Source organism: Heterodontus francisci, chromosome 4, assembly GCF_036365525.1.
Source record: "Heterodontus francisci isolate sHetFra1 chromosome 4, sHetFra1.hap1, whole genome shotgun sequence".
Taxonomy (NCBI): domain Eukaryota; kingdom Metazoa; phylum Chordata; class Chondrichthyes; order Heterodontiformes; family Heterodontidae; genus Heterodontus; species Heterodontus francisci.
This window is the reverse complement of record NC_090374.1, coordinates 89,735,450-89,763,190: the sequence shown is the minus strand read 5'-3', so window position 1 is coordinate 89,763,190 and position 27,741 is coordinate 89,735,450. Positions and strand designations below refer to the sequence as shown.

General features: G+C 41.0%; 1 protein-coding gene across 3 annotated transcripts in view; it reads right to left on the bottom strand.

Annotated features, from left to right (window-relative positions):
- The window catches only part of mcc (MCC regulator of WNT signaling pathway), a 238,146-nt gene that overhangs the window by 149,912 nt on the left and 60,493 nt on the right, over nt 1-27,741 (bottom strand). The window contains exon 1 of one of the 3 annotated variants that reach the window (XM_068029853.1): nt 21,399-21,772. The exons of the other annotated variants lie outside the window; for them this stretch is intronic. Within the exon in view, the coding sequence (XP_067885954.1) occupies nt 21,399-21,455 (57 nt within the window). The 5' untranslated portion in view covers nt 21,456-21,772. Of the gene's footprint in view, nt 1-21,398; nt 21,773-27,741 lie in introns of those variants that run through there. 3 annotated transcript variants of the gene reach the window in all.

Here is a 27,741-nt window from a genome sequence, read left to right as displayed (position 1 = left end):
CTTCCCCTCCCTCCCAGAACCGTGACAGAGTTCCCCTTATCCTCACTTTTCATCCCACCAGCCTCCATATCCAAAGGATCATCCTCCGCCATTCTCGCCACCTCCAGCGTGATGCCACTACCAGTCGCATCTTCCCCTCCCTTCCCCTGTCAGCATTCCGAAGGGATCGTTCCCTCCGCGACACCATGGTCCACTCCTCCATTACCCCCACCACCTCGTCCCCGTCCCAGGGCACCTTCCCCTGCAATCGCAGGAGGTGTAATACCTGCCCATTTACCTCCTCTCTCCTCACTATCCCAGGCCCCAAACACTCCTTTCAGGTGAAGCAGCGATTTACTTGTTGTACTTTCAATGTAGTATACTGTATTCGCTGCTCACAGTGTGGTCTCCTCTACATTGGGGAGACCAAGCGCAGACTGGGTGACCGCTTTGCGGTACATCCCCGCTCAGTCCGTAAGCAGGACCCTGAGCTTCCGGTTGCTTGCCATTTCAACACTCCCCCCTGCTCTCATCTCTCTCCTGGGATTGCTGCAGTGTTCCAGTGAACATCAACGCAAGCTCGAGGAACAGCATCTCATCTACCGATTAGGCACACTTCAGCCTGCCGGACTGAACATCGAGTTCAATAATTTCAGAGCATGACAGCCCCCCATTTTACTTTCATTTTCAGTTAGTTTTTCTTCCTTTTTTCACATTTTTTACAATCCTTTTTTTTGCATTTATTTCATTTCATCTTAGTTTGTTCAGTTTGCTTACCCACTGTTTTTTTCAGGTTTGCACTTGCTGCTGTTCAATAATCAGTGTATTTACACCTAATCTGTACTAATGCTTTGTCTTTCAACACACCATTAACATATTGTTTGCCTTTGCTCCGTGACCTCTTGGTCAGCTATATGGCCTGGTCCAATCTGCACCTTCTCCTTTGTTATCTCTTGCCCCACCCCCACCTCACTTGTTTATAATCTGTGACTTTTCTAATATTTGTCAGTTCCGAAGAAGGGTCACTGACCCGAAACGTTAACTCTGCTTCTCTTTCCACAGATGCTGCCAGACCTGCTGAGTGATTCCAGCATTTCTTGTTTTTGTTTCAGATTTCCAGCATCTGCAGTATTTTGCTTTTATTTAAGTAAACTGAAAACTGAGGTAATGGATAAAGTGAACACTGGACAACATGTACCAAAATAAGGGAAGTAGAAGGCAGTTCTAAAACTCCAACGCATAGCACAAGTGCAGGCTTGGTAGCAGATATACAGGAAAATGAAACAGAATGGTTACAACAGAGGCCATTCAGCCCAGCATGTCCATGCCAGCTGTCTGCAACAGCAACTCACCAAGTCCCACACCCCTGCCTTTTTCCCCATGCCCTGTAAATTTTTACTCTTCATATGATTATCCAATGCTCCTTTGAAGGCCTTGATTGAATCTGTTTCCAGCATACTCTCAGGCAGTGTATTCCAGATCCTAACCACTTGCTGGGTAAAAAAGTTTTTCATGTTGCTGTTGCTTCTTTTGCCATTCACCTTAAATCTATGTCCTGTGGTTCTGGATCCTTCCGCCATTGGGAACAGTTTCGCCCTATCTATTCTGTCCAGACACCTCATGATTTTGAACACATATTAAATCTCCTCTTAATTGTCTCTTCTCCGAGAAGAACAGACCAAGCTTCTCCAACCTATCCACATACCTGAACTTTCTCATCCCTGGAACTATTCTCACAAATCTTTTCTGCATCCACTCCAATGCATGAACATCCTTCCCAAAGTGTGGTGCCCAGAACTGAACACAATACTCCAGTTGAAGCTGAACCAGTGTTTTATACAGGTTTATCATACCTTCCTTGTTTTTGTACTCTATGCCCCTATTTATAAAGCCCAGGACCCCATATGTTTTATTAACTGCTCTCTCAACCTTCAATGACCTACACCGCTCTGCTCCTGCACCCTTTTAGAATTGTACCCTTTATTAATATTGCCTCTCCTTGTTCTTCCTATCAAAATTAATTGCTTTTCTACATTAAGTTTCATCTGCCACTTGTCTACCCATTCCACCAGCTTGTCTATATCCTCAACGTTCATCACAATCCTCCTCACAGTTCACAATACTTCCAAGTTTTGTGTCATCCGCAAATTTTGAAATTGTGCCCTGTACGCCCAAGTTTAGGTTATTAATATATAATCAAGAAAAGGAGAGATCCTAACACCAACCCCTGGGAACCCCACTGTATCACTATATACCTCCCTCCAGTCCGATAAACAACCACTGACAACTACTCTTTGTTTCCAGTTATATGGGCACACTATTTCTGCTTCATCTTATTCCCCATTTCTTTAGACATCTGGGTAGCTCTGAATTTGTTAGCCCTACATTTCCCCCTGATGGGAATGTACCTTGACTGTACCAGAACGATCTTCTCTTTAAAGGCAGCCCATTGTTCAGGTACAGGTTTGCCTGCCTATCTTGGTTTCAAATATACATAGAAACAAAGAAAATAGAAGTAGGCCCTTCGGGTCTGCTCTGCCATTCAAAAAAGATCATGGCTGATCGTTTAATTCAGTACCCTGTTCCCGCTTTCTCCCCATATCCCCGATCAGTATTAGTAGAGAAATGGTGTTGGGGAAATTGATGGGATTGAAGGCCGATAAATCCCCAGGGCCTGATGGTATGCATCCCAGAGTACTTAAGGAAGTGGCCCTAGAAATAGTGGCTGCATTGGTGGTCATCGTCCAAGATTCTTATAGACTCTGGAACAGTTCCTACAGATTGGAGGGTAGCTAATGTAACCCCACGATATAAAAAGGGAGGTAGAGAGAAAGCAGGGAATTATAGACCAGTCAGCCTGACATCGAGGGTGAGTTGTGAGGAGGATGCAGAGGGGCTTCAGCGTTATTTGGACAAGTTGAGTGAGTGGGCTAATGCATGGCAGATGCAGTATAATGTAGATAAATGTGAGGTTATCCACTTTGGTAGCAAAAACAGGAAGGCAGAGTATTATCTGAAAGGCTATAAACTGAGAGAGGGGAATATGCAGCGAGACTTGGGTGTTCGCGTACACCAATCGCTGAAGGTAAGCATGCGAGTGTAACGGGCAGTAAAAAAGGCAAATGGTATGTTGGCCTTCATAGCGAGAAGATTCAAGTACAGGAGCAGGGATGTGTTGCTGCAATTATACAGGGCCTTGGTGAGGCCACACCTGGAATAGTGTGTGCAGTTTTGGTCTCCTTATCTGAGGAAGGATGTTCTTGCTATAGAGGGAGTGCAGCGAATGTTTACCAGACTGATTCCTGAAATGGCAGGACTGACGCATGAGGAGAGATTGAGTCGGTTGGGATTATATTCGCTGGAGTTCAGAAGAGTGAGGGGGGATCTCATAGAAACCTATAAAATTCCAACAGGACTTGACAGGGTCGATGCAGGAAGGATGTTCCCGAATGTGGGGGAGTCCAGAACCAGGGATCATAGTCTAAGGATACGGGGTAAACCTTTCAGGACTGAGATGAGGAGAAATTTCTTCACCCAGAGAGTGGTAAGCCTGTGGAATTCGCTATCATAGAAAGCAGTTGAGGCCAAAACATTGTATGTTTTCAAGAAGGAGTTAGATATAGCTCTTGGGTCTAAAGGGACCAAAGGGTATGGGGCGAAAGCGAGAACAGGCTGCTGAGTTGGATGATCAGCCATGGTCATAATGATTGGCTGAGCAGGCTTGAAGGGCCGAATGGCCTACTCTTGCTCCTATTTTCTATATTTCTATGATCCCTTTGGCATTAATATATCCATCTCCTTCTTGAATATATTTCATGATTTGGCCTCCACTGCCTTCTGCGGTAGAGAATTCCACAGGTTCACTACCTTCCGAGTGAAGAGATTTCTCCTCATCTCGGTTCTAAATGACATACCCCGTATCCTGAGACTATGACCCCTGGTTTTGGACTCCCCAGCCATCGGGAACACCCTCCCTGCATCTAGCCTGTCCAGTGCTATTAGAATTTTATAGGTTTCTATGAGATCCCCTCTCATTCTTCTAAACTCGAGTGAATATAGGCCTAGTCGACGTAATCTCTTCTCATACGTCAATCCTGCCATCCCAGGAATCAGCCTAGTAAATCTTCTTTGCACTCCCTCCAAGGCAAGAACATCCTTCCTCAGATAAGGAGGCCAAAACTGCACACAATACTCCAGATGTGGTCTCACCAAGGCCTTGTATAATTGCAGTATCCTTGCTCCTGTACTCAAATCCTCTTGCAATGAAGGCCAACATACTATTCGCCTTCCCAATTGCTTGCTGTACCTGAATGCACCTCCCCCTTTTCCAATCTATCACCATTCAGATAATAATCTGCCTTTCTGCTTTTACAACCAAAGCGGATAACCTCACATTTAGCCAGGTTATACTGCATCTGCCATGAATTTGCCCACTTACCCAACTTGTCCATATCACATTGGAGCCTCTTTTGCATCCTCCTCACAGCTCACATTCCCCCCAGCTTTGTTTCGTCTGCAAACTTTTAGTTTCCTCACCCAAATCATTAATATATATTGTGAATAGCTGGAGCCCAAGCACTGGTCCCTGTGGTACCCCACTAATCACTGCCTGCCACCTGGAAAAAGACCCATTTATTCCTACTCTGTTCCTGTCTGGCAACCAATTCTCAAGCCATGCCAATATATTACTCCCAATCCCATGTGCTTAAACTTTGCACACTAACCTCTTTTGTGGGACCTTAACAAAAGCCTTCTGAAAATCTAAGTACACCACATCCACTGGTTCTCCCTTATCTATTCTACTAGTTACATCCTCAAAAAACTCCAGAAGATTTGTTAAACATGACTTCCCTTTCGTAAACCCATGCTGACTTTGTCCAATCCCATTTATGCTTTCTAGGTGTTCTGCTATCACAACCTTTATAATAGACTAACATTTTCCCCACTACTGATGTAAGGCTAACTGGTCTGTAGTTCCCTGTTTTTTTCTCTCCCTCCTTTTTTAAATGGTGGGGTTACATTTGCCACCCTCCAATCTGTAGGAACTGCTCCAGAGTCTGGCCAGATCCTTTCTCACTCCATTGAAGTTGGCCCTCCACCAATTAATTATGTTTACTCTGGATTTCTCTCTGTCCTTTTCCATAGCTAAACTAAATCTTATGATGCTATGGTCACTGTCCCTAAATGTTCCCCCACTGTCACTTGATTGACTTAACCCACTGCACTCCCCAGAACCAGCACCAGTAATGCCTTCTTCCTCATTGGACTGAAAACATACTGATGTAAAAAATTCTCCTGAACGCACTCAAAAAAAACCTCTTGCCCCTCTCTGCCCTTTGCACAACTGCTATCCCAGTCCATACAGCATAATTGAAATCTCCCAATATAATTAAGCTATAAATTTTGCACCTCTAATTTTCTTGCAAATTTGTTCCTCTATATCTTTCCCACTAGTCAGTGGCCTAATGGTACCTCTATTGTTGCTTTGCTCTAACCAAAGAGATTCTATCCTTGACCTCTCAAGGATAGAAGGCTCTGTCTCTAGCACTGTAATGTTCTCCTTAATCAATACTGCTACCCCTCCTCCTTTCTTTCCCTCGCTATTTTTCCCAAAACAACTTTTATCCAGGAATATTCAGTACCCAGTTCTGCCCTTTTTTCAGCCAGATCTCTGCTATCATCACATCATATTTCCCTGTGGCTATCTGTCATAAACAACTGGCTACTTTTACACAAAGATATAGTACAATGAACCATTTAAAGGCCTAGAGCTCTACAAGTACTCATGTAACATTCAATTCATCTTGAAAAGGACAAGCGAACTGGAAAAATAGATAGGTTTATGTATTTTGGAATAAATGTAGAATTGTCAACTTAAACAGAATAAGACAGCACAGATGGCACTGCTAATAGTTCAACCACTGATATGTAGTAACTCAAAAACAGGACAAAAACTCATGCCACAATGTTGCATGCCAACACAGCATGCCTTTATAAGTATTTGTTAATTCTCAATTTTATCCCTCCCTTTCAAAGCCACCATCGTTACCCCTCTCAAAAATCCAACCTTGACCCCCCTCACCTTGAAAACTGCCACCTTATCTCCAACCTCCCTTTGTTCTTCCAAGTCTTTGAACATGCCATTTCCCATGCCCATCTTTCTCACAACTCCGAGTGAATCACCCCAACCAGGTTTATGTCACTCCCACTGCAGCAAAACAAACCGAAGTACATCCTACATGACTGATTCTGCTCCATTATCCCTTCTCATCCTCCATGATCCCTCTGTAGCCTTTAAAACAAATACATCTCCTCTCTATTTTCAGCTCAGTGGCTGATTTATTGACTTACTTTCTCATCACTATATTGAAAACCGATTTAGTGACATACCTGGCACTGTTTTTGCTTTAATAAGTAGTCAATAAGAACTCAATAATTTCAAAGCATGCCAGACCACCACCCCCCACCCCCCCCCCCGCCCACTTATGTTTAGTTATTTTTTTCTTTGGTTATTTTTAGGTTTTTTAGTGTTCAGTTTGTTTTTCCTGTGCCTACCCATTGTTTTTGAAAAATTTTAATGTTTTAATGTTTGTGCTTGGAGTGCTTTGTGCTTTACAGTCTCTTCACACCTTCTCTGTACTAACGCTCTGTCTTTCAGTACACCATTAACATACCATTTGCCTTTGCTCCATGACCTTCTGGTCAGTTATTCTCTGTGACCTTGTCCTAACAACACCTCTTTTGTTACCTCTTGCCCACCTCCCACTTTACTTGCTTAAAATCTTTTTATTTCTATTACATAAGTAATAAAGAAGGTTAATCGAATGTTATCCTTTATTACAAGAGGAATTGAAAATAAAAGTAAGGATGTTATGCTTCAGTTATACATAGCATTGGTGAGACCACATCTCAAATACTGTGTGCAGTTTTAGTCTTCTTACTTAAGGAAGAATGTAAACGTGTTGGAGGCAGTTCAGAGGAGGTTTACTAGATTGATACCTGGAATGAGCGGGTTTGTCTTATGAAGAAAAGTTGGACAGACTGGGCTCGTTTTCACTGGAGTTTAGAAGAGTGAGCGGAGTGATTGCAGTTTATAAGATCCTGAACAGTCTTGACAAAGTGGATGTGGAGAGGATGTTTCCTCTTGTGGACGAGTCCAGAACTAGGCGCACTGTTTTAAAATTAAGAGCTGCCTTTTTAGGACAGTGGTGAGGAGAATTTTTTTCTCTGAGGGTTATGCGACTTTGGAACTCTCTGCCTCAGAAGGTGGTGGAGGCGGAGGTAGATATTTTAACGACGGAGGTAGATAGATTCTTGTTAGGCAAGGGAATCAAAGATTATCGGGGGGTAGATGGGAGTGTGGAATTCAAAACACCAACAGGTCAGCCATGATCTTATTGATTGGCGGAGCAGGCTCGAGGGGCAAAGTCGCCTACTTCTGCTCCTAACTCATATGTTCTTAAGCCAGTCAGACAAAGGGAAATTTCCTCATCTCCAATCACGGTGAGGATGAGGAACAACCCCGGGAACAGTTTACATCCGTGGACTGGATGGAAGCGTTTGGCGGGATGGGTCCTGGCCCACAGGCCATACGTTGGACAACCCTGCCCTACACACTTGCCACTAATCCTATACTGCACTCACCCCTCTATTCATGCTGACGTACACTGTACTCCACTCCACCATCACCTCAAATCATGTTTAAATCCCTCCATGAGCTCTCTCCTCATAATTTCAGTCACCTCTTTTGAGTCTGGTATCCTGTGCAACCAAACCATCTTTGTCACACTGTGGGCAGTCGTGTCTCCAACCATCTGGGCCTCATGCTCTGGAATGTGCTGTTTCAACCCTTCCATCTCCCTTTCTTTCTTCAAAAATCACTTGAAAATCCATCTCTTTGACCAAGATCTTGGTTACTCGTCCCAGTATCATCTCCTTTGACTCAGCAACTTTTCTTTCTGATTACAACTCTGTGAAGCACTTTGAGAAGTGTTTCTACATTATATAATGCAAGTCATTATCCTTGGAACAGGCAAAGCAATTAAGGGATATTTTCTTCAAAATTTCTCCCATAATACTGAGAACCCAACCGACGAAAACATATTTGCAATAGTGACTAACAATAAACATGAAGGAATAGCAGCAATCTATTTTGCCCTTCCGCATGTTGGTGTTTGTTAAATGAAATAGTTGATCAACACTCCAAATCAATCCTAAAGTGTCTCAATTGAGTCAAACACCATACTGGCTGAAATAGCTTAAAGTGGTATGATCAGGGTACTCACTGGTTCAGCCATGGTATGTAAAAGCTTATACAGAGAAGCATTCCTAGTTTTCAAAAATGCTGTGAAAGACAGGTCCAATTTTCAATTAAATAATATGCTAAGGCTTCAATTAATAGTATTTATTTTCATCCTCTAGCATATTTCATTTAAAACTGATCAGAAAGGAAACAAGTGACATCTAAAAAAAGTGGCTGGATGATATCCAGTCAAATAAACATCTAAGTGACCTAGTCTTAGTTATTCACTCTTAATGAACAAGAGCATGCAAATCCTTTTACATAACCCTTTTACTTTCACCATTACCACTGGATTCCAGAACAATGAATTCCACAACCATTTCATACTCCTAAAGAAAATATTCCAAAAAATAAGCTAATCTGAGTGTTAGTGTCATGAATTAAACTTTATGGAACATAAAACAATTTTTTCCCACATATATAGCATGTTAAAAGTCTTAAGTAGCTAAAAAGGAATGTGAAAATATAATGTACTGCTTATGGAGATTTACATTTAATTTCAAATCAGATTTGCATTTATTCTTTTATACCAAAGAGATACAATCCATCTAAAATGTGATTAATTCTCCAAGTGCTGAATGTAGATTGTGCTTCTGCACTAATGCTCCTGGCTCATTCTCTAACTCCATATCATAAAATAAAAAGTACTCAGCTAATTGACAACGCATTAATTAAGGTCTTGGCAAAAATCAGGCTGAACTGTTGAGCAAAAGCTCCAATGAAATGAAGTTTTTTTAAAAAAGCAGCAAAATATTTTTAACTTCTAGAAACAATAATTCGGTACCAAATTAATAGTCACATGGATAAATGCGGGTTAATTAAGGAAAGCCAGCACGGATTTCTTAAGGGAAAATCATGTTTAACTAACTTGCTGCAGTTTTTTGAAGAGGTAACAGAGCGCTGATGAGGGCAATGCTGCTGATGTGGTGTACAGGGACTTTCAGAAGGCATTCGATACAGTGTCAACAGGCTTGTGGGCAGAATTACAGCTCGTGGAACGAAAGGGACAGTAGCAACGTGGAAATGAAATTGGCTGAGTGACAGGAAACAGACAGTAGTGGTTAATGGATGTTTTTTGGGTTGGAGGAAGGTTTGTAGTGAAGTTCCCTAGGGGTCAGTGTTAGAACCTTTGCTGCTCTTGATATATATTAATGACCTAGACCTTGGTGTACAGGGCACAATTTCAAAATTTGCGGATGATACGAAACTTGGAACGACTGTGAACTGTGAGGAGGATAGTGTAGATCTTCAAAAGGACATAGGCAAGCTGCTGGAATGGGCAGACAAGTGGCAGATGAAGTTCAATGTGAAGTGATTTATTTTGGTAGGAAGAACATGGAGGAACAATATAACATAAAGGGTACAATTCTAAAGGGGACGCAAGACAGACATCCCTGGGATATATGTGCATAAGTCATTGAAGATGGCAGGCGACAGGTTGAGAGCGCAGTTAATAAAGCATACAGTATCCAAGGCTTTATTAATAGGGGCATAGTGTACAAGAGCAAGGAGGTTATGTTGAACCTGTATAAGACACTAGCTCGGCCTCAGCTGGAGCATGCGTCCAATTCTGGGCACTGCACTTTTGGAAAGATGTGAAGACATTGGAGAGTACAGAAAAGATTCACGAGAATGGTTCTATGGATGAGGAACTTCAGTTATGAGAGGAGATTTGATAGAGGTATTCAGAATCATGAGGGATGTGTACACAGTGGACAGGAAAAAATTGTTCCCACTCATGAAAGGGCACAGATTTGAAGTGATTGGCAAAAGAAGCAAAAAGCGACATGAGGATAAACTTAACGCAGCAAGTGGTTAGCATCTGGAACGCACTGCCTGAGTGTGTGATGGGGGCCGGTTCAATTGAGGCATTCAAAAGGGAATTAGACGGTTAGCTAAAAAGGAAGGATGTGCAGGGTTACAGGTCAGGGTTACAGGGAGAAGGCAGGGGAATGGCATTAGGTAAATTGGTCAGAGAGCTGGTGCAGACACAATGGGCTGAATGGCCGCCTTTTGTACTGTAACAATTCTGTGAAAATATGAAATGTTCAGTTCTAAGGTTACAGAAGGAAAACATGAAACTTTCTATTAACCTCTCTCCTCCCTCTCAATGTTGATTTTAAATTGATGATTTTCATAATTGATCATCCATAAGAAATATGCTTTCTTTGCTCAACATAACACAGCCCTCCATAATTTAAAAAAAAAACTCCATTAAATCATCTCTTAGTCTTCTCTGATCCAATGGAAGTATCCCTAAGACCTCAAGTTTCTATAATGGGGTGGCTAAAACTACGCACAATAATCTGATCAATACTTAGTACAAAAATTCATTATTACTTCTTTACTCTTGTACTCTACAGTCATATTTATAAAATCCAAAATGCCAATGGCTTTTTTTTTTATGGCTTTCAGAGAATTATGCATTTGGTTTCTAGGTTTTTTTTTTCCAAAATATACTTTATTCATAAAAATCTGTAAAAATTACATTCCCAAACAGTTTAAAACAGCGTCAAAAACTACAAACAGTGCAAAGGTGATCAGTTTCCTTCTATACAATCATGAGTTGCCTCACAACCCTTCCATTTCACATTTGTCGTGCCAGATACATTTTTACATTATACAGGAGACAGAAATTTTCCCGATACAGTTCGAGGGGTTTCCCATGGATCCAGCCCCTCAGTTCAGCTTGGTGGGGGGACCTTACACTGTGGTCTTTCCCCATTGAGCCTTTGCTGCGGTTGCCCCAAGCTTTAGTGCGTCCCTCAGCACGTAGTCCTGGACTTTGGAATGTGCCAGTCTGCAACATTCGGCCGTGGATAACTTTTTGCGCTGGAAGACCAGCAAGTTTGGGGCAGACCAAAGGGCGTCTTTCACCGAATTGATAGTCCTCCAGCAGCAGTTGATGTTTGTCTCGCTGTGCGTCCCTGGGAACAGCCCGTAGAGCACAGACTCCTGTGTTACAGAGCTGCTTGGCATGAACCTCGACAAAAACCACTACATTTCTTTCCACATCTGCTCTGCAAAGACACATTCCAGGAAGAGGTGGGCAACCATCTCTTCCCCACCACAGCCACCGCGGGGGCATTGTGCGGAGGGGGCGAGACTTCGGGCATGCAGGAAGGATCTGACGGGGAGGGCCCTTCTCAAGCACCAAGATGTAGCTTGGCTGGTGGTGTTTGAAAGTTCTGGTGATGAGGCATTCCGCCAAATGACTTTGGCGGTCTGCTCGGGGAACCATCCAACAGGATCCCCCGTCTCCTTTTCCCGTAGGGCCTTGAGGACATTCCGTGCAGACCACTGCCTGACGGACCGGTGGTCAAAGGTGTTTTCCCGCAGAAACTGCTCCACGAAGGATAGGTGGTACGGCACGGTCCAACTGCATGGAGTGTTCCGCGGCAATGTGACCAGGCCCATCCTTCGCAACACCGGGGACAGACAGAACCTCAGCACGTAGTGACACTTGGAGTTTGCGTACTGGAGGTCTACACACAGCTTGATGCAGCCGCACACGCCTCAATTCATCCAAACCCTTCAGTGTATTTAAATTAAAGGATATTGTCCCATTCTTTACTTTGCCTCTCACACAGCTTCACATTAAAGTGCATCTGTTACCTATTTTCCCATACTATTAACCTGGCTGCTAATCTATTAACATCCAGAAGTCTTTTACTGTCAAAATTGCAATGGCACAGAGGGAGGCCATTCAGGCCATCGGGTCTATGCCAGCTCTCTGTCGAGCAATCCAATCAGTCCCATTCCCCCGCTATCCCTGTAACCCTGGAAATTTATTTCCCTCAAGTGCCTATCCAATATCCTTTTGAAATCATTGGCTCCATTTCCATCACCTTCGTAGGCAGTGAGTTCCAGATCATTATCACTCGTTGCGTAAAAAGGTTCTTCCTCACATCCCCTTGCATCACTTGCCCAAAATCTTAAATCTGTGTCCTGTAATCCTTGTACCATCAGCTAATAGCAACAGCATTTCTTCATCTACTTTATCTAAACCCGTCATAATCCTGTACCTTTATCGAATCTCCCCTCAATCTCCTTTGCTCCAAGGAGAACAACCTCAGCTTCTCCAACCTAACCTTGTGGTTAAAATCGCTAATCCCTGGAACCATTCTGGTAAATCTCCTCTGCACCCTCTCAAGGATTTTCACATCCTTCCTAAAGTGTGGTGACCAGAACTAGATGCTATACTCAAGTTGTGGCCTAACCCAAGCTTTATACAAGTTCAGCCTAACTTCCCTGCTTTTGTACTCATTACCTCTATTTATGAAGCCCAAGGTCTCATATGCTTTGTTAACAACTCTCTATATGTCCTGCTGCCTTCAAAGATCTATCCACATGAATCCCCAGGGCCCTCTGTCCCTGTACACTCTTCAGAATGGTGCAATTTAGTCTATATTGCCTCTCCCTATCCCTTCTGTCAAACTGCATCACCTCACATTTCTTTGTATTAGATTCCATGTGCCACATGACTGTCTATTCTCCTAGCCTATCCATGTCCTGTTGCAGCTGATTGGTATCATCCTCACCGTCTGACATACCTCCAAGTTTGGTATCATGAGCAAATTTTGAAATTTGACTCTGTATTCCAATATCCAAGACATTTATATAAATCAAAAAAAAAGGGTCCTAGCACTGACCCATGGGAAACTCTACCATCCTCCAGTCTGAAAAATAGCCCTTTACCACGACGCGCTGTTTTCTGTCCTTAAGCCAATATTTTTATCCAAGCTGACACTGACCCTCCTACTCCATGAGCCTCAATTTTATTAACCAGCCTTTTATGTGGTACCTTGTCAAACACTTTCTTAAAGTCCATATGGACAGAATCCATTGCTTTCCCCGCATCAACATTCTCTCTAACTTCATCAAAAAATCCATTAGTCAAGCATGATCTACCTTTTACAGATCCATGCTGGCTCTCCTTAATTAACTCAAGCCTTTCCAATGCCTGTTGATTCTTTTCCCTGATTATTGTTTTTAAAAACTTTACCCACCACTGAAGTTAAACTGACCGGCCTGTAGTTACTTGGAATGTCCTTACACCCTTTCTTGAATAAGGGTATCACATTTGCCACTCTCGAATCCTCTGGCACCGCCCCCATATCTAGCGAAGATTGGAAGATTATGGCAAGCCCTGCCACTATCTCCACTCCCACCTCCTTCAGCAACCTGGAATGCCAGCCATCCAGACAAGGTGACTTAACCATTCTCAGCACAGCCAGCCTTTCCAATACATCCTTCCTAGCAATTTTCATCCCATCCATTACCTTCACCATCCCCGCTTCTACAGATATTTTGTCAGCATCCCTTCCTTCGTAAACAACAATACAAAGTCCTCATTGAGTATTCTAGTCTTGTCCTGCGCCTCTAAGCATCATCACCCTCTTTGTCTCCAATAGGCCCTACACCACCTCACCTTACCAGCCACTTATTATTTACATGCTGGTAGAAGATTTTTCAATTCCCTTTTATGTTACCTGCCATTCTATTCCCATATTGTCTCTTGCCAGTCTTATTTTCCTCTTCACTTCTCTCAACTTACTGTATTTGGCCTAGTTCTCATTTGAAGAATTCACCTGACACGCATCCTACACCTTTTTTTGTTTCACCACATTCTCTCCTCCATCATCCCGCTTTTTACCCTTGTTGGAATGTACCCAGCCTGTACCTGAAGCATCTCCTTAAAGATTACCCATTGTTCTGTAAGATTTTCCTGTCAATCTGTAGTTCCATTTTACCCTGGCTAGGTCCCCTCTCATCCCATTGAAGTTAGCCCTCTTGCGATTTAGAAGTAGTTCTATTTTAGATTGTTCCTTGCTCTTCTCCATTGCTAAGCTAAACCTTATGATGCAACGATCACTCTTACCCAAGTGTTCCTCCACAGACACTTGGTCCACTGTGCCCACCTCATTCCCGAGCACCCGATTCAGCAATGTCGCCTTCCTAGTTGGACCGAGAACATAGTGGTCAAGCGAGTTCTCCTGAATATATTTCAGAAATTCCTCCCTCTCCTTATCCTTTAGTCTAGGCTTGTTGCTTTCCAAAATCCATGTGTCAGCAGCAACTTGAGATTGTACTTACCACAATGAAGTTCAATCATCTATTGAACGAACAGCATGCAACCCAACGCTAACCCATAAGAACACAAGCCACCTCCTTGGCCAAACTTTTAGTCCTCCTTCCTAATCTCTTCTCCTTTAGCTTAGTTCCTATTTTAGTTCATACTGCTAGGCCGCCTCTTGGGAGGTTTTTCTGTATTACCAGTGCTATACAAATTTTATGTTGTTATTGTTCCTATGTATTCTTAAGAGTTAAAAAGGTAGAATTAAAAATCAAATATCAACAAGAATGCAATATCAAAATCATATTCTTTCCTGCAAAAATGGAGTGTTAGATAATTCAGTTTCCAAAGTGTTACAGCATTCCAGAAAACCAGGTAACAAACTGGCTAATACATAAATTTATTCCAGTTGAATGCAAATTCCCTATAGCCAAATTGGCTCATTCACCAAGCTTTTATTCTGAATAAACTAAAATTAAAAAGTTCACAAAAAATTTACAAAGTAAGGAGACAATTACCTCAAAACAATCTGAAAATTTGCCATTTCTAACACATTAAAATGACATTTCACAATAGTGATTAAACATAGCTGCACATTTGTGTTTGAGCAGTTTTATTAATGTTTTTACGAGTGTCACCTTCTCAGAAGCCAGAGTTTGAAGTTAATTTTCTGACCCAAAGCTATCATTCTTAGATTAGACCGAGAGACAGCACAAGTCTAAGATATCTAGCCAGCCACTAACTCTTGTAATCGAGTTCTGCCAAGCAAAACATAAAATGAAAGTAATTTTGAAAGCTTTTCAAACAAACACAGGTGTGAACATGTTAATGAATCACAGTTTTTCAGACAGAATAAGATAGGGGAGAGAGGATAACATGGGGAGAGAGGAACAAATTGTGAAAAAAAGGCAAGAAAAGAAAACACGAGACTTAAAGATGGACAGAAAATTCCATAAAAGGACAGTGGGGGAATGGAAGAGCTGGGGTGTAATTCCAAGGGACACAATTTGTAGTGGAATATATATCAGTCGAGTTTCAGCCCCATGAAAGACAAAACTGAAAATTGCACTCAGTGGGGATGGATGCATCATTACATCCATGAGTGTGACCCACCACTTCAGCTTCCACTCTGCCTCTCAATCTTTGGTCTCCTATACTGTTCTAACAAAACTCAAAACAAGCTTTAAAACAGTATCTCATCTTTCTGCTGGGCACACTGCAGCCCTTTGTTGAACTGTATCCTCCATTTTCCATTCGGCGGTGGTTGCTTCAGACATAGAATGGTTACAGCACAGGAGGCAGCCATTCGGGTTTCATATCTATGCCAGCTCTCTGCAAGAGCAACTCAGCTAGTCCCACCCCTGCCCTTTCCCTGTAGCCCTGCAATTTTTTTCTCTTTAGATTATCCAATTCTCTTTTGAAAGCCATGGTTGAATCTTCCCCCCACTACACACAAGGGGCTAAATTTTACCAGAATCTTGACGCCAAGGGTCGTGGCACGGGTGCTGGTAAAATTTTGTGGGGAGGCCTGCCTCGACCTCGGTGCGCACCCCCCCCCCTGGCAGCGGGCCCTTCATGTGCATATTCAAATGAACCTAGATGAGATGCAAATAAACTTACCTGCAGGCGGACGTCCCAAGCCGATTTCACCAACTCCGAACGCAGCTCGCGCGCCTTCAGGGCCCCATATGGAGTTCCGAGGCGAGAACTTGGTGGGGAGAAGGGAGGAATAACATTTTCAGGGCGGGAGAGGTTGAGGGCGCGTGGAGAACAATTTTTATTTGATGTGGAGATGGTGGGAAAGGGTTGAAGTGCAAATGTAAAGAGGGTTGGGGGGGGGGGGGGGGGGGAAAAAGGAGTGCAGGTTGGTCATAAAGTTTCTTTTTCTGCCAATATCCCGTAAAAAAAACACTGGAGGGTGACAGAAAAGGGCCTCCATTATGTATTTAATTTTTATTAAATAATCCTTTACAATACTTCTTTAAAAATTAAATATTCTCCTAAGGGCTGGTAGCCCTTTAAAAATGGCACCGACGCCTGCGCAGTGGCGGCGGAAGCTGTTGCTGGGGACACAGAGGCCGCCCCCTCTAAGTCATCGGGGGCGACCGCTCCACCCTGTCCATTTAAATGAGCCCCTGCGAGCAATATTGCAGGGGTTCCTCAGCAGCACTTTCGTGTCGGAAGCTGCCGAGTTGAAAGCATGCCCCCGTGAAGCTCAACGTGGTGATAAAATTCAGGCCAAGCAATGCATTCCAGATCCTAACCTCCTGCATAAAAAAGCTTTTACTAACATCGCCATTAGTTCTTTTGCCGTTCACCTTAAATCTGAGTCCTCTAGTTCACGACCCTTTCACCAATGGTAACAGTTTTTCTCTATCTACTGTCCAGACCCCTCATGATTTTGAACACCTCTATCAGATCTCCTGTCACCTTCTCTTGTGCAGGGCTTTTCAGCATCTCGGAGGAGGGTTAGCAGGGTTTTGGGGCCCTTGGAGTAGACCGTTTCTGTTCTCATGATTGGTGGATACACCTTACTTGGTTTTTGTTTTCTTTTTAAAATTGACATTTCTGCTGCATCTGTTATTTTAATTTAAAAAATGACTTTTTTTATTTCTCATGCTTTTGTTGCACATGGACCTTTCATGTGTCTTTTCACCACTGTCCACACTACTTGCACATTTTGTCCTTGCTACATGTTTGCATTTTCAGTGGTGATCATACTCATTGCCAAACTTCTTTTCTATTCAGTAATTTTCAGGTATTGTAAGACTAACTTCTCTGTGATTAGGATATCTGTTGTTTCTCTCTCTTCGGCACCCTTTTCTCATTTTTTCCAACCATACCAAAATGCCTTTTTCTTTCCTTGATGTATAGAAAAACTTATGATAATAGAACGTACTTAAAACGTCGTCTTTTCTATTTGCAGATGCAAACTGGCCTGCTAATTGCAGCATCTTCTGTTTTTAATTCATGAAGCACTTTTTGTCAGTTCTTGAAAATGGGCTGAATAGTGCTCTTCCAAGGAAAAGGGAAAATTGTGGGAGTGACCCGATAGTAATATTATGACCGGGTTTGATAGGGTACATGTAGAGAAAATGTTTCCACTTGTGGGGAAGATTGAGAGACCATTAATGTAAGATAGTCACCAATAAATCCAATAGGGAATTCAGGAGAAACTTCTTGACCCACAGAGTGGTTAAAACATAGCTATCTCTTGTGGTAGGAAATTCTGAGTTGAGTAGCATTAGGGCATTTAAGGGGAAGCTAGATAAAGATGAGGGATAATGGAATAAAAGACTGTGCTTGTAGGATTAGATGAAGCTGGGTTGGAAGAGGCTTACATGGAGCATAAACATCTGCATGGGCCAGTTGGGCCAAATGGCATGTTTCTGTGCTGCACATTCCATATAATTCTATGCAAACAAAAAATCACCTTGCACAAGTTCCTAACTGCATTATTTATACTGACAAAAAATTGTTCATATATAGAAAGAGGCAGCTGCAGTAGCTATTTACAATATATTACAAAATAGTATATTTGAACTTAACATTGTTTAAAGTTGTATTTATCACGCATGTAACATGATGCAAGGAACCACATCAATATAGTAACCAACATTATCTTCTTCAGGAAGATACCTAGAAAAGGGGGCACAGTTCATGCTTTGATTGGTTTTCATTCTTTTTATACAAAAATTGTCACACTCAATGTCCTAAAAATGTTTTTGCCAATGGGAAGTTTTGTTTTCAGTAGATTTCTATTGAAGATGGGGCTTCCAAACAGCAAACCTCAGTGAGTGACAGCAAGAATAATCAATGAAAGATTCTAGTCTCTTCAGTTAACATTAAGAGTTGGAAACCTTCATGAATTCAAGACAACAACTTTGCAGAGGCACAGGTCTCCAAATAAAACCCCATTACAGGTATTTCAAACTTAGAAAATACTAGATACTTGCAAAGTTGTGTCATTTTTCATTGTTCTTGCATTACAAACCATTATTAAAGTACTCAGCTTATGAAAAGGACTATGCCCATTTATGCCAGCTGGACTATTGCACACAATGCTGTCAACCCATAACTTTACCCTATGCTATGTGATGAACTGATGTCGGGACTTTCCTTAATTAAACTGTTCCCTTAATAAAGATTGTTGGCCAACAAAAGTTGACGGCCAAAGGAAATTTCAGAAATATTAGGAGCAATTGGTTAGTTCACCTTTATTTGTAGTTTATTTCAACTTTAGGATTAGTTGTTTTCATTGCTGCTTGGTACTAGACTTGTAGCTTACCCATCCATTGAGATTGGTTTCGTTGCTGTTGTATTTAATATTTAATTTAACTGCAACTAATTTGCATACTAGAGGTTGTAACACACAAAGTTTGACAGACAAGCCATAAGTGTATGTCGCACAAGTGGATTATAAGAGTTAGATTGCACCAATGCCTATGTATGCACCACTTTGATAAGACTACAATAACTTGTATTTGAGAAGGTTTATAAAAGGCAGAGAGAAAAGTAAATGCCTTAAAGAGTTTAAGGAAGGAATTCCAGAGAGGAGGGCAGAAACCCATGAAGGCTGTGCCATCAACTGTGAGGTGAAGAAAGAGGGGAATACTCAAAAGACCAGAGTCAGAGAAACATAGGATGGGGGAAAAATACAAGATTACAGGAACTTGCACAGGTAGGATGATGTAGGGACATAAAATGATTTGATGAGCAAGACAAGAATTTTAAAATTCAACACACTGTGGAATAAGCAGCTAATGTGGGTCAACAAGGATGGGAGTCACAGACAAGCGTGACTCCAAAAATGTTGATAAAGTTGCCACATTCCCCTTAGTCTAATGGAATACTACACAGGCAACATGAATATTACAAGTTTTGCAAGTGGCCAATATTGCTGTCAAATAAAATATTCTAGTGCTTTGAAGACACATTCCTATTTTTTGACTGAACAAATTAAAATTTTCTCCCCCAAATAGATTTCAGATTGGAAAACAGATACAGAAAAATACAGTCCCTCATGACAGCTGCCATCACAGCTCAGTCTTTGCTTCACTCTAGCTGGTGAGCCCTTATGTCTCTCAAGTTCAGTGAATTTAATTTTAAAGCATCATTAAGTGCTCTTAAGAACTCAGACCATGAGTAACACCACAAGAGATGCTTAATAAGTTGGGCAGCACTGCATCTTGCTTTTCATCAGTGTTTAAAATTATTTATAAGAAAGATCATTTAGATCAATTTTTAAAATAGAAATTAGTTGCACAATTGGTCAATCTACAATAACCAGAGCTAGTGGATAAACTGTTCTTCATACTGAAAAGTCACACAAGTAGAAGGTGCTTATTCATGCTGCAAAGCTTAACAGTATCTCTAACATATATAAAGCTGAATATCCCATATAAACTTTTTTTAAAAATCCACATTAATTCATAACCTCAAGACATTCCAAACATGGGTGCAACTATAGGGGAGAGGGGCAAAGGAATGAGGGGAAAATAACCCTTCTCCAAAAGTTTTGTGGCATGAATAATGTGCTACTATGACCCATGTTCCTAATCCCAGACTTGTGTGGAATATCTTTAACTCCCCACCTTACCCCGCCAAGTTTTCATAGTAGTTGTGTCTCTGCCCCACACAGCTGGAAATATTTTATCACAGAAAGAACAGAGTCCTTGCCAAATATTCATTAGAAACCTGGAGATCATTACTGTCATTGGCATTTATTCAGACATTTTATCCTATATTTAATCAAAATAATTTACTAGAGTTTTTTTTTTACACTAGATGCTCCATCAATTTATCCTATTTAATACATCATAGTAGATGCACAGTAACATCATTTAAACTGTCTGTACCAGGCTTGACAATGGCCTCAGTGAAATCTATCAGTAATTTTACTCTACTGAAAGTATGGCAGTACTTACATTCCACTTCTGGTGCCAACTTGCTATTGAAATGATTTCATTTTTTAAAAATCCTAAAAAAATAAGGGTTGGGAAAAATAACCACTTTAAATTACACAATAATCTAGAGCTGATTTGCCTCCAGATAGTTCCATAGTTGATACCATTGTCATTTAACTTTTTTAAAAAATCTTTTTGGCAAACAGAGCAATTAATTATAAATTCATAAGCTAAGATGCAGCAATACTATGGAGCATTCTGTTTAAACAAAAAAGGTATTAGCTTGCTGGCGTTGGGTTCTAATTCAGTTATATTTAAGTATCTGTTAGGAAGTGAACAGAAACTTCATCCCATTTGCCTTGCCAAACCAGAGTAATTTATCTGATTTAAAAAGACAGAAGACCAAAATAATGGGGGTAATACACAAAATTCCTCTTCACCCCCACCCCCAACAAACACACAATGAATGCATAGTTAAAATACAGATGAAAAAATTGAAGTCTATAATTCACAACTAATGACTAGAATTAAATTCACAGAACAAAATCAAACTTTGCTTCCAAGACAAAGTCCTTACTTCAGCAAAACTGAAATATTTGAGAGGTTGGGGGGGATATGTGCCGTGGGGAGAAGGGAGGGAGTATGTGTTTATTAAGGAGACCTTATACGGAAAAGGACTTGTATTTGGTCTTTGGTTGCAACATTAAACTCCCCTAAAGCAGTCACATCCTGACCCTTCCCCCAGTTAAGAAAACAATCAACTCCATCCTGGCATCTGGAATAGCACTGTCTGTTAAACACAAGAGAGGAGAAGACTAAAGCTGCCGTCAGTATTTGTAATTTATTGCTGACTTTAAACTGGAGGTTTTGTAGCCTGTACATTGAGCTTAATAAATTTATCTTTTAAGTATAAAAATTCAAATCTATGAAATATTTCTCTATTCAAAAAATCTTTCCTGCAAAATACACTTAATTGTTTCCCTAAAAGCTTTTCCTGACCAACTGACATTCCTGACAAATATAAATGCAGATCATTTCCTGACTGATGCCGTAAGCTTCAAAAGTCCAAAGATGCACAAAGTCCATTAAAGTTTCATCTTCCCCACAACCCTCTCCATAGTTATCCAGCTCTCACCTCATTTTTCCCAGTTGTCGAATCGGTCCCACATTTAACTGCAACTCCAGAGCTCATAGTGTAGGCTTTTAGTATGCAGAATTGAAATGTCCCAGAATTTAAGCCATATAAACAGTGCAACTGCTTCCAGCTTCTTCTGTCTGCTACATTCCAGTAAAGCCAGCCATTTTCAACCCAAAACGGACTCACAGCCTGAATTAATGATGCAAGCCTGCTGACATCCTCCACAAGCCAAACATCTTCCACTTAAAAAATAATTAAACGTAGAGTAACACATTATCTCAAAGTGTGATAACATGGGTTGAACAATTAATGATCTGTTGGTTAAAAATTTTCCCAGAAGTTGTCCAGCCCCCGCTGTTATGCTCTCTTAGAAGACAAGTCAGTGCTACAGTACCTCCCCCACAGTTTGTGCACTGTTTAGCTGCTAGATTGAAGGCACCTCCCAGAGGAGCTGAAAGTACTGCCTATTTGAAGGGTTTGTCGTACATGCAGCAAGCCATTCATCGCCTTCATCAAAAGACAGGTTTCAGAAATTAGATTTCTGCTGTGTTAAATCCCAGGTTTTTATAGTTTTTAACCACTATAAATATACTGTGTGGCAAAATCCTCATCAGCAATGGATTATGCTTTCTTTGGAAATTTACCATAAACTTCAGATATAAAAGGAGCAAAATAAATTCACATGAGGGTGCCAGTTTTTTTAAAACAATTTATAAATCTGCCATTATGACTCATTTTGTTCTCAGAAGGCACTGTCACAACATCCCATTTACTTGAAAAGCAAAATTTCTTCTGGTGACAGCAAATGGTTAACTGCACTGACTTAGTACATTCTGTGATGCATGGTCAAAACACAAACTATAAAGATACACATTTTGAAGTACTGTATTAGGTTTTTCCATCGATAGTACACATCCTTCCAAGAAGCAAGTTTACTTCACTAGTAGAGCATGAAATTTTTATACTGCTCCAAAATTATCTCTTTAGATGTGATGATCCAAAAAATACCACGTTAATGAAACGTCTCAGTAAAATTGAATGTTCGTTCATCCATGAGATTATTTGTAATAAGACAAATTCCAACCAGAACAAAATTTACGTCTAATGGTTAAAAGCTAGCAATGCATAGAAAACGTTTTAGTGATTTCACCACAGCATCTCTAAAAAAAAGTCTCCTTTAAACATACAGCTAATTCTATCAATTCCTTACATTCAATACAACAGTATGAGGTAAAAAGCTTTTTTTCTGAAACTGATGATCCCTCCATGAACAAACAACAGGCAAAGCTGCGGTACCCAATCCTGGTTTAATCTGATAAACCCAAGCCTGGGTGCCTGATTTTGCATCATTAATCCTTCACAATCATTTGGGAATGAAAACCTTGTGTGGTTAACAGCGTAAAGCAGGCATTATTGTTGCAGATATTCAAACTTAAACCATTCCAGGATTACTAGGACAGAATTAAAGTACAAAAGGTCTTGATAAATTGGAAAGGAGAAAATTGGGATTCAAATTGTTCGACAAACTGCTAAATATTAACTATGTATAAGCTATATTTTAAGATAAATAGCACAACCTAAGTTTCCAATTAGATTAGTTTATCTGGCTGCATAAATATTTAAGACATCTCTAAAGCACTAAATTCTTTGAATACTTTATAAATTACATTGTATGAGATGGTTCACCAGTCTTGCAAAAGTACCTCTTGTTTTCTGCCATTCCACTACAATAATTCTACATTGAAAAACTGCTGCAGACATCAACTGAGAGTCCTGGAAATGTCATCAGCTTAGCAAGAGATGATGCACATCCTTCCTCGCTCTGGCCTGTGTTTTCCTGCACCAAGCCTATCCTAGTTCACAGAAAAACTGCAACATACTAAAATCAATAATGTTAAAATGATACCATCAAAAAGGCTATCATCCATTTCATTCAGTTATCCTGAATGCTGTAATTCACTGCAAGGTCTGATAACTGATTTTCTTGCAATTTACGACAACGGTCTTTGAAGTTTCAATCCTGAGCAACAACTTCTTGCTAAATAGTATGTATTTTAACAATGCAGTCCAGATAACTTCCATCTAAATTGGCCAGAAAACTTTAGATAAGCTGAGGGCACTTGCTATCTAAAATATACATATGCAGAACACAAGAGATAAAGTTACATTGTAACGTGCTGAATTTAACATAGAAGTATCAAATAATGGAATCTAAGCAAGCACCAATGCATTTTTACAATTGTAAAGAAAATGCCTTTTACTTCTTACCAATGAATGATAAGGCCTGAATAATTTTTAAAACATTAGTTTAAGTGCCAACATCGTAGAAAATGTTTACAGGCCAAAACTAAAGCTTTAAAGTACCTATGTGTATTCCACACATATAGATCTATAAATATTTTTGTATAATTTTAAATGAATCATAGTTGATATAAAATCAAGTAAAATATACCACATTCCGCTAATGCCCCTTTATTTTGATAACAGCCCAAAGGACCAATCATTTTCAAATATTGTCTGCAAGGCAGCCTTGTTTAAGAACTTGGAACTGAGTGGTAAAAATTATTATTTGCATTATTCTTTTTGATGAAGTCTAATCACTGACATTTGTCAAAATTCCTGAGCCAATTCAGAAGAAATAATCCAGGAAATTTGTCTCCACTCTTCAAAGTGATCAAGTGAATTCCAGAAAGGCAGTGACCATGAAGCACATCACACAATACCCGATGTACCTTTCGTACACTGTGATTTTAGCCACAGCAAAGAACCCATCTTGATCCCTTTTGAATGTTTGCAGCAAATTCACGCTTAATGCACCAAAAGCCAAGTTGTTCCCTGGGCCAACTATCATAAGCTTACGTAACTTGTCCTCCCTAACCCAAGTACCCACTTTATAGTCTTTAATAAAGACTTCTACTGGCCCTCCTCTGAACCTTTTCCAAGACCTCCATAACATACATTATGCGAGGTGACAAAATCTGGAGTGTTCTAGATGAGGCCTAACCAAAGGCAATAGTGTTTATTGTTTTATAATAAATTGTCCTGGTAATAAATTTTAATATTCAATTTGCTTTTGATATAGGCTCACAACACTTGTGGTGAACCTTTATAGAAATTCATGTACAATAATACCCAAGTCGTTATCCTAACCAACAGATCTTAGTTCAGCACCTTGCATGGTATACACATGGTTGGCTTTTTAACTACGTGCACAGAGCTTTTACCATTGCATGAACCTTCTATAGCATCAGGGAAGGTTCTAGACCTCTGCACTTACTGTGTCTACTTCAGTTATGTTTGTAGAAACCACACACGAACAGTTTTATCTGTTGCCAAATTCATGCCTCTTCCCCTCCAAACAACCACCAACCCTCCGCCCAACTCCTACACCACGTCCCCTTCCCCCCCAACCCCCTCAGCAATACTAATGGGCATATGCAACAACATAGGTACCGGATTATTAATCACGCCCAAGATTTCTTGATTTCAATTCAGACAATGTAGCTGTCAGTGAAATGCTCCTTTTCCTAGAACAAGAGAACCATGTTCAACCAATTTCGAAAGCTTTATAATTTGTTAGATATGTATTTTGCATCTAATGAGAATTTGTCTACTGAGAGTTAATAAGGCACACAGAAGTCAGCTGAATTTGTGCTTTCATGACAGAGTGAAGGTTGGCTGGTTAGTTTTACATGAAAAATATTTTGTTGCCAAGTTCAACAACCTTAATTTGCTCCCAAATGTTTATGAAGTTTAGTGGGGTGGGTCCACTAACAAACCACATCGCTTCCTGACATTGTTTCAAAAATTATAGTTAATTATTTAAAATCCAGATTCCAATCAATTGGATTGATACCTTCTGCATGAATGTAATTTTAGTGAAATATTTATGAAATGTGATAGTTTCATGTACATAAGGATAGAACAGATAGCTTGTAACAATTAATTCAGAGGGATACATTTTTTAACGTACAGTGTAAAAGTGATCTATACATTCAAAACCCAGAAATCTATTTTATAGAACGTATAGGGATAAAATATACAGAAATATTGTACCTGAAGACAGTGTGGAAGAGTCACTACATTACACGCGTTTATTAAGAGAAACAAACACGCATTTAACTAGTAACTTATCAAATCCTCAAACCGAAGTACAGTGACTATTGTATAGGCAAACAGGTCAGCCAATCTGCACACAGCAAATCCAACAAACAGAACCTTGGTTTAACATCTTATCCAAATCAGGGCACTTCTAAATGTGTAGTATTCCATTGGTACTGCATTGAAGGATGTAACTGGTAGGGCAGATAAAAGGGAACAAGTAGATGTAATATACTTGGATTTCCAAAAGACATTCAATAACGTGCCACACAAACTGTTGATACGCAAGATAAGGGTTCATGGAGTTGGGGGTAATATATTAGCATGGGTAGAGGATTGGTTTACAGACAGGAAGCAAAGAGTAGGGATAAACGGGGCATTTTAAAGCTGGCAGACTGTAACTAGTAGAGTGCCGTAGGGATCATTGTAAACAGCTGGGGCTCCAGCAATCAAAATTGATGACTTAGACAAAGCAACGTGGAGTAACGTATCTAAGTTTGCTGACGACACAAAGCTAGGTGGAAATGCAAGCTGTGAGGGAACCCAAAGAGGCTGCAAAGAGATATAGACAGGTTAAGTGAATGGGTAACAAATGGTAAATGTGAGGAAGTGAGGGGTTATTCACTTTGGTCATAACAGAAAAGCAGAAAATTATTTAAAAAGCATCAAACTTTTAAATGTTAATATTCAGAGGGGCTCTGGTGTACTCGTACAAGGAACACAGAAAGTTAGCAATAAAAACAGAAAGTGCTGGAAATACTCAGCAGGTCTGGCAGTATTTGTGGAGACAGAAACCGAGCTCATGTTTCAGGTCTGTGACCTTTCATCAGAACTTATTTTATTTACAGAAAGTTAGCATGCAGGTATAGTAAGCAATTAGGAAGGCAAATGACATGTCGGCCTTTATTGCAAAGGGATTGGAGTACAAGAATAAGGAAGTCTTGCTACAACTGTATAGGGCTTTGGTGAAACCGCACGCGAGTTACTGTGCAGAGTTTTGGTCTCTATATCCAAAGAAAGATATACTTGCATTGGAAACAGTACAGCAAAGGTTCACTAAATTGGTCCCTGGGATGAGACGGTTGTGCCAATAAGACATGCTGAGTAAATTGGGCCTATACCTTTTAGAGCTAAGAAGAATGAAAGGTCTTCTTTGGCTTCCTTATCTCGAGAGACAATGGATACGCGCCCGCAGGTGGTCAGTGGTTTGTGAAGCAGCGCCTGGAGTGGCTATAAAGGCCAATTCTAGAGTGACAGGTTCTTCCACAGGTGCTGCAGAGAAATTTGTTTGTCGGGGCTGTTGCACAGTTGGCTCTCTCCTTGCGCCTCTGTCTTTTTTCCTGCCAACTACTAAGTCTCTTCGACTCGCCACAATTTAGCCCCGTCTTTATGGCTGCCCGCCAGCTCTGGCGAACGCTGGCAACTGACTCCCACGACTTGTGATCAATGTCACAGGATTTCATGTCGCGTTTGCAGACGTCTTTAAAGCAGAGACATGGACGGCCGGTGGGTCTGATACCAGTGGCGAGCTCGCTGTACAATGTGTCTTTGGGGATCCTGCCATCTTCCATGCGGCTCACATGGCCAAGCCATCTCAAGCGCCGCTGACTCAGTAGTGTGTACAAGCTGGGGATGTTGGCCGCCTCGAGGACTTCTGTGTTGGAGATACGGTCCTGCCACCTGATGCCAAGTATTCTCCGGAGGCAGCGAAGATGGAATGAATTGAGACGTCGCTCTTGGCTGACATACGTTGTCCAGGCCTCGCTGCCATAGAGCAAGGTACTGAGGACACAGGCCTGATACACTCGGATTTTTGTGTTCCGTGTCAGTCAGCCATTTACCCACACTCTCTTGGCCAGTCTGGACATAGCAGTGGAAGCCTTTCCCATGCGCTTGTTGATTCCTGCATCTAGAGACAGGTTACTGGTGATAGTTGAGCCTAGGTAGGTGAACTCTTGAACCACTTCCAGAGCGTGGTCGCCAATATTGATGGATGGAGCATTTCTGACGTCCTGCCCCATGATGTTCATTTTCTTGAGGCTGATGGTTAGGCCAAATTCATTGCAGGCAGCCGCAAACCTGTCGATGAGACTCTGCAGGCACTCTTCAGTGTGAGATGTTAAAGCAGCATCGTCAGCAAAGAGCAGTTCCCTGATGAGGCCTTTCCGTACTTTGGACTTCGCTCTTAGACGGGCAAGGTTGAACAACCTGCCCCCTGATCTTGTGTGGAGGAAAATTC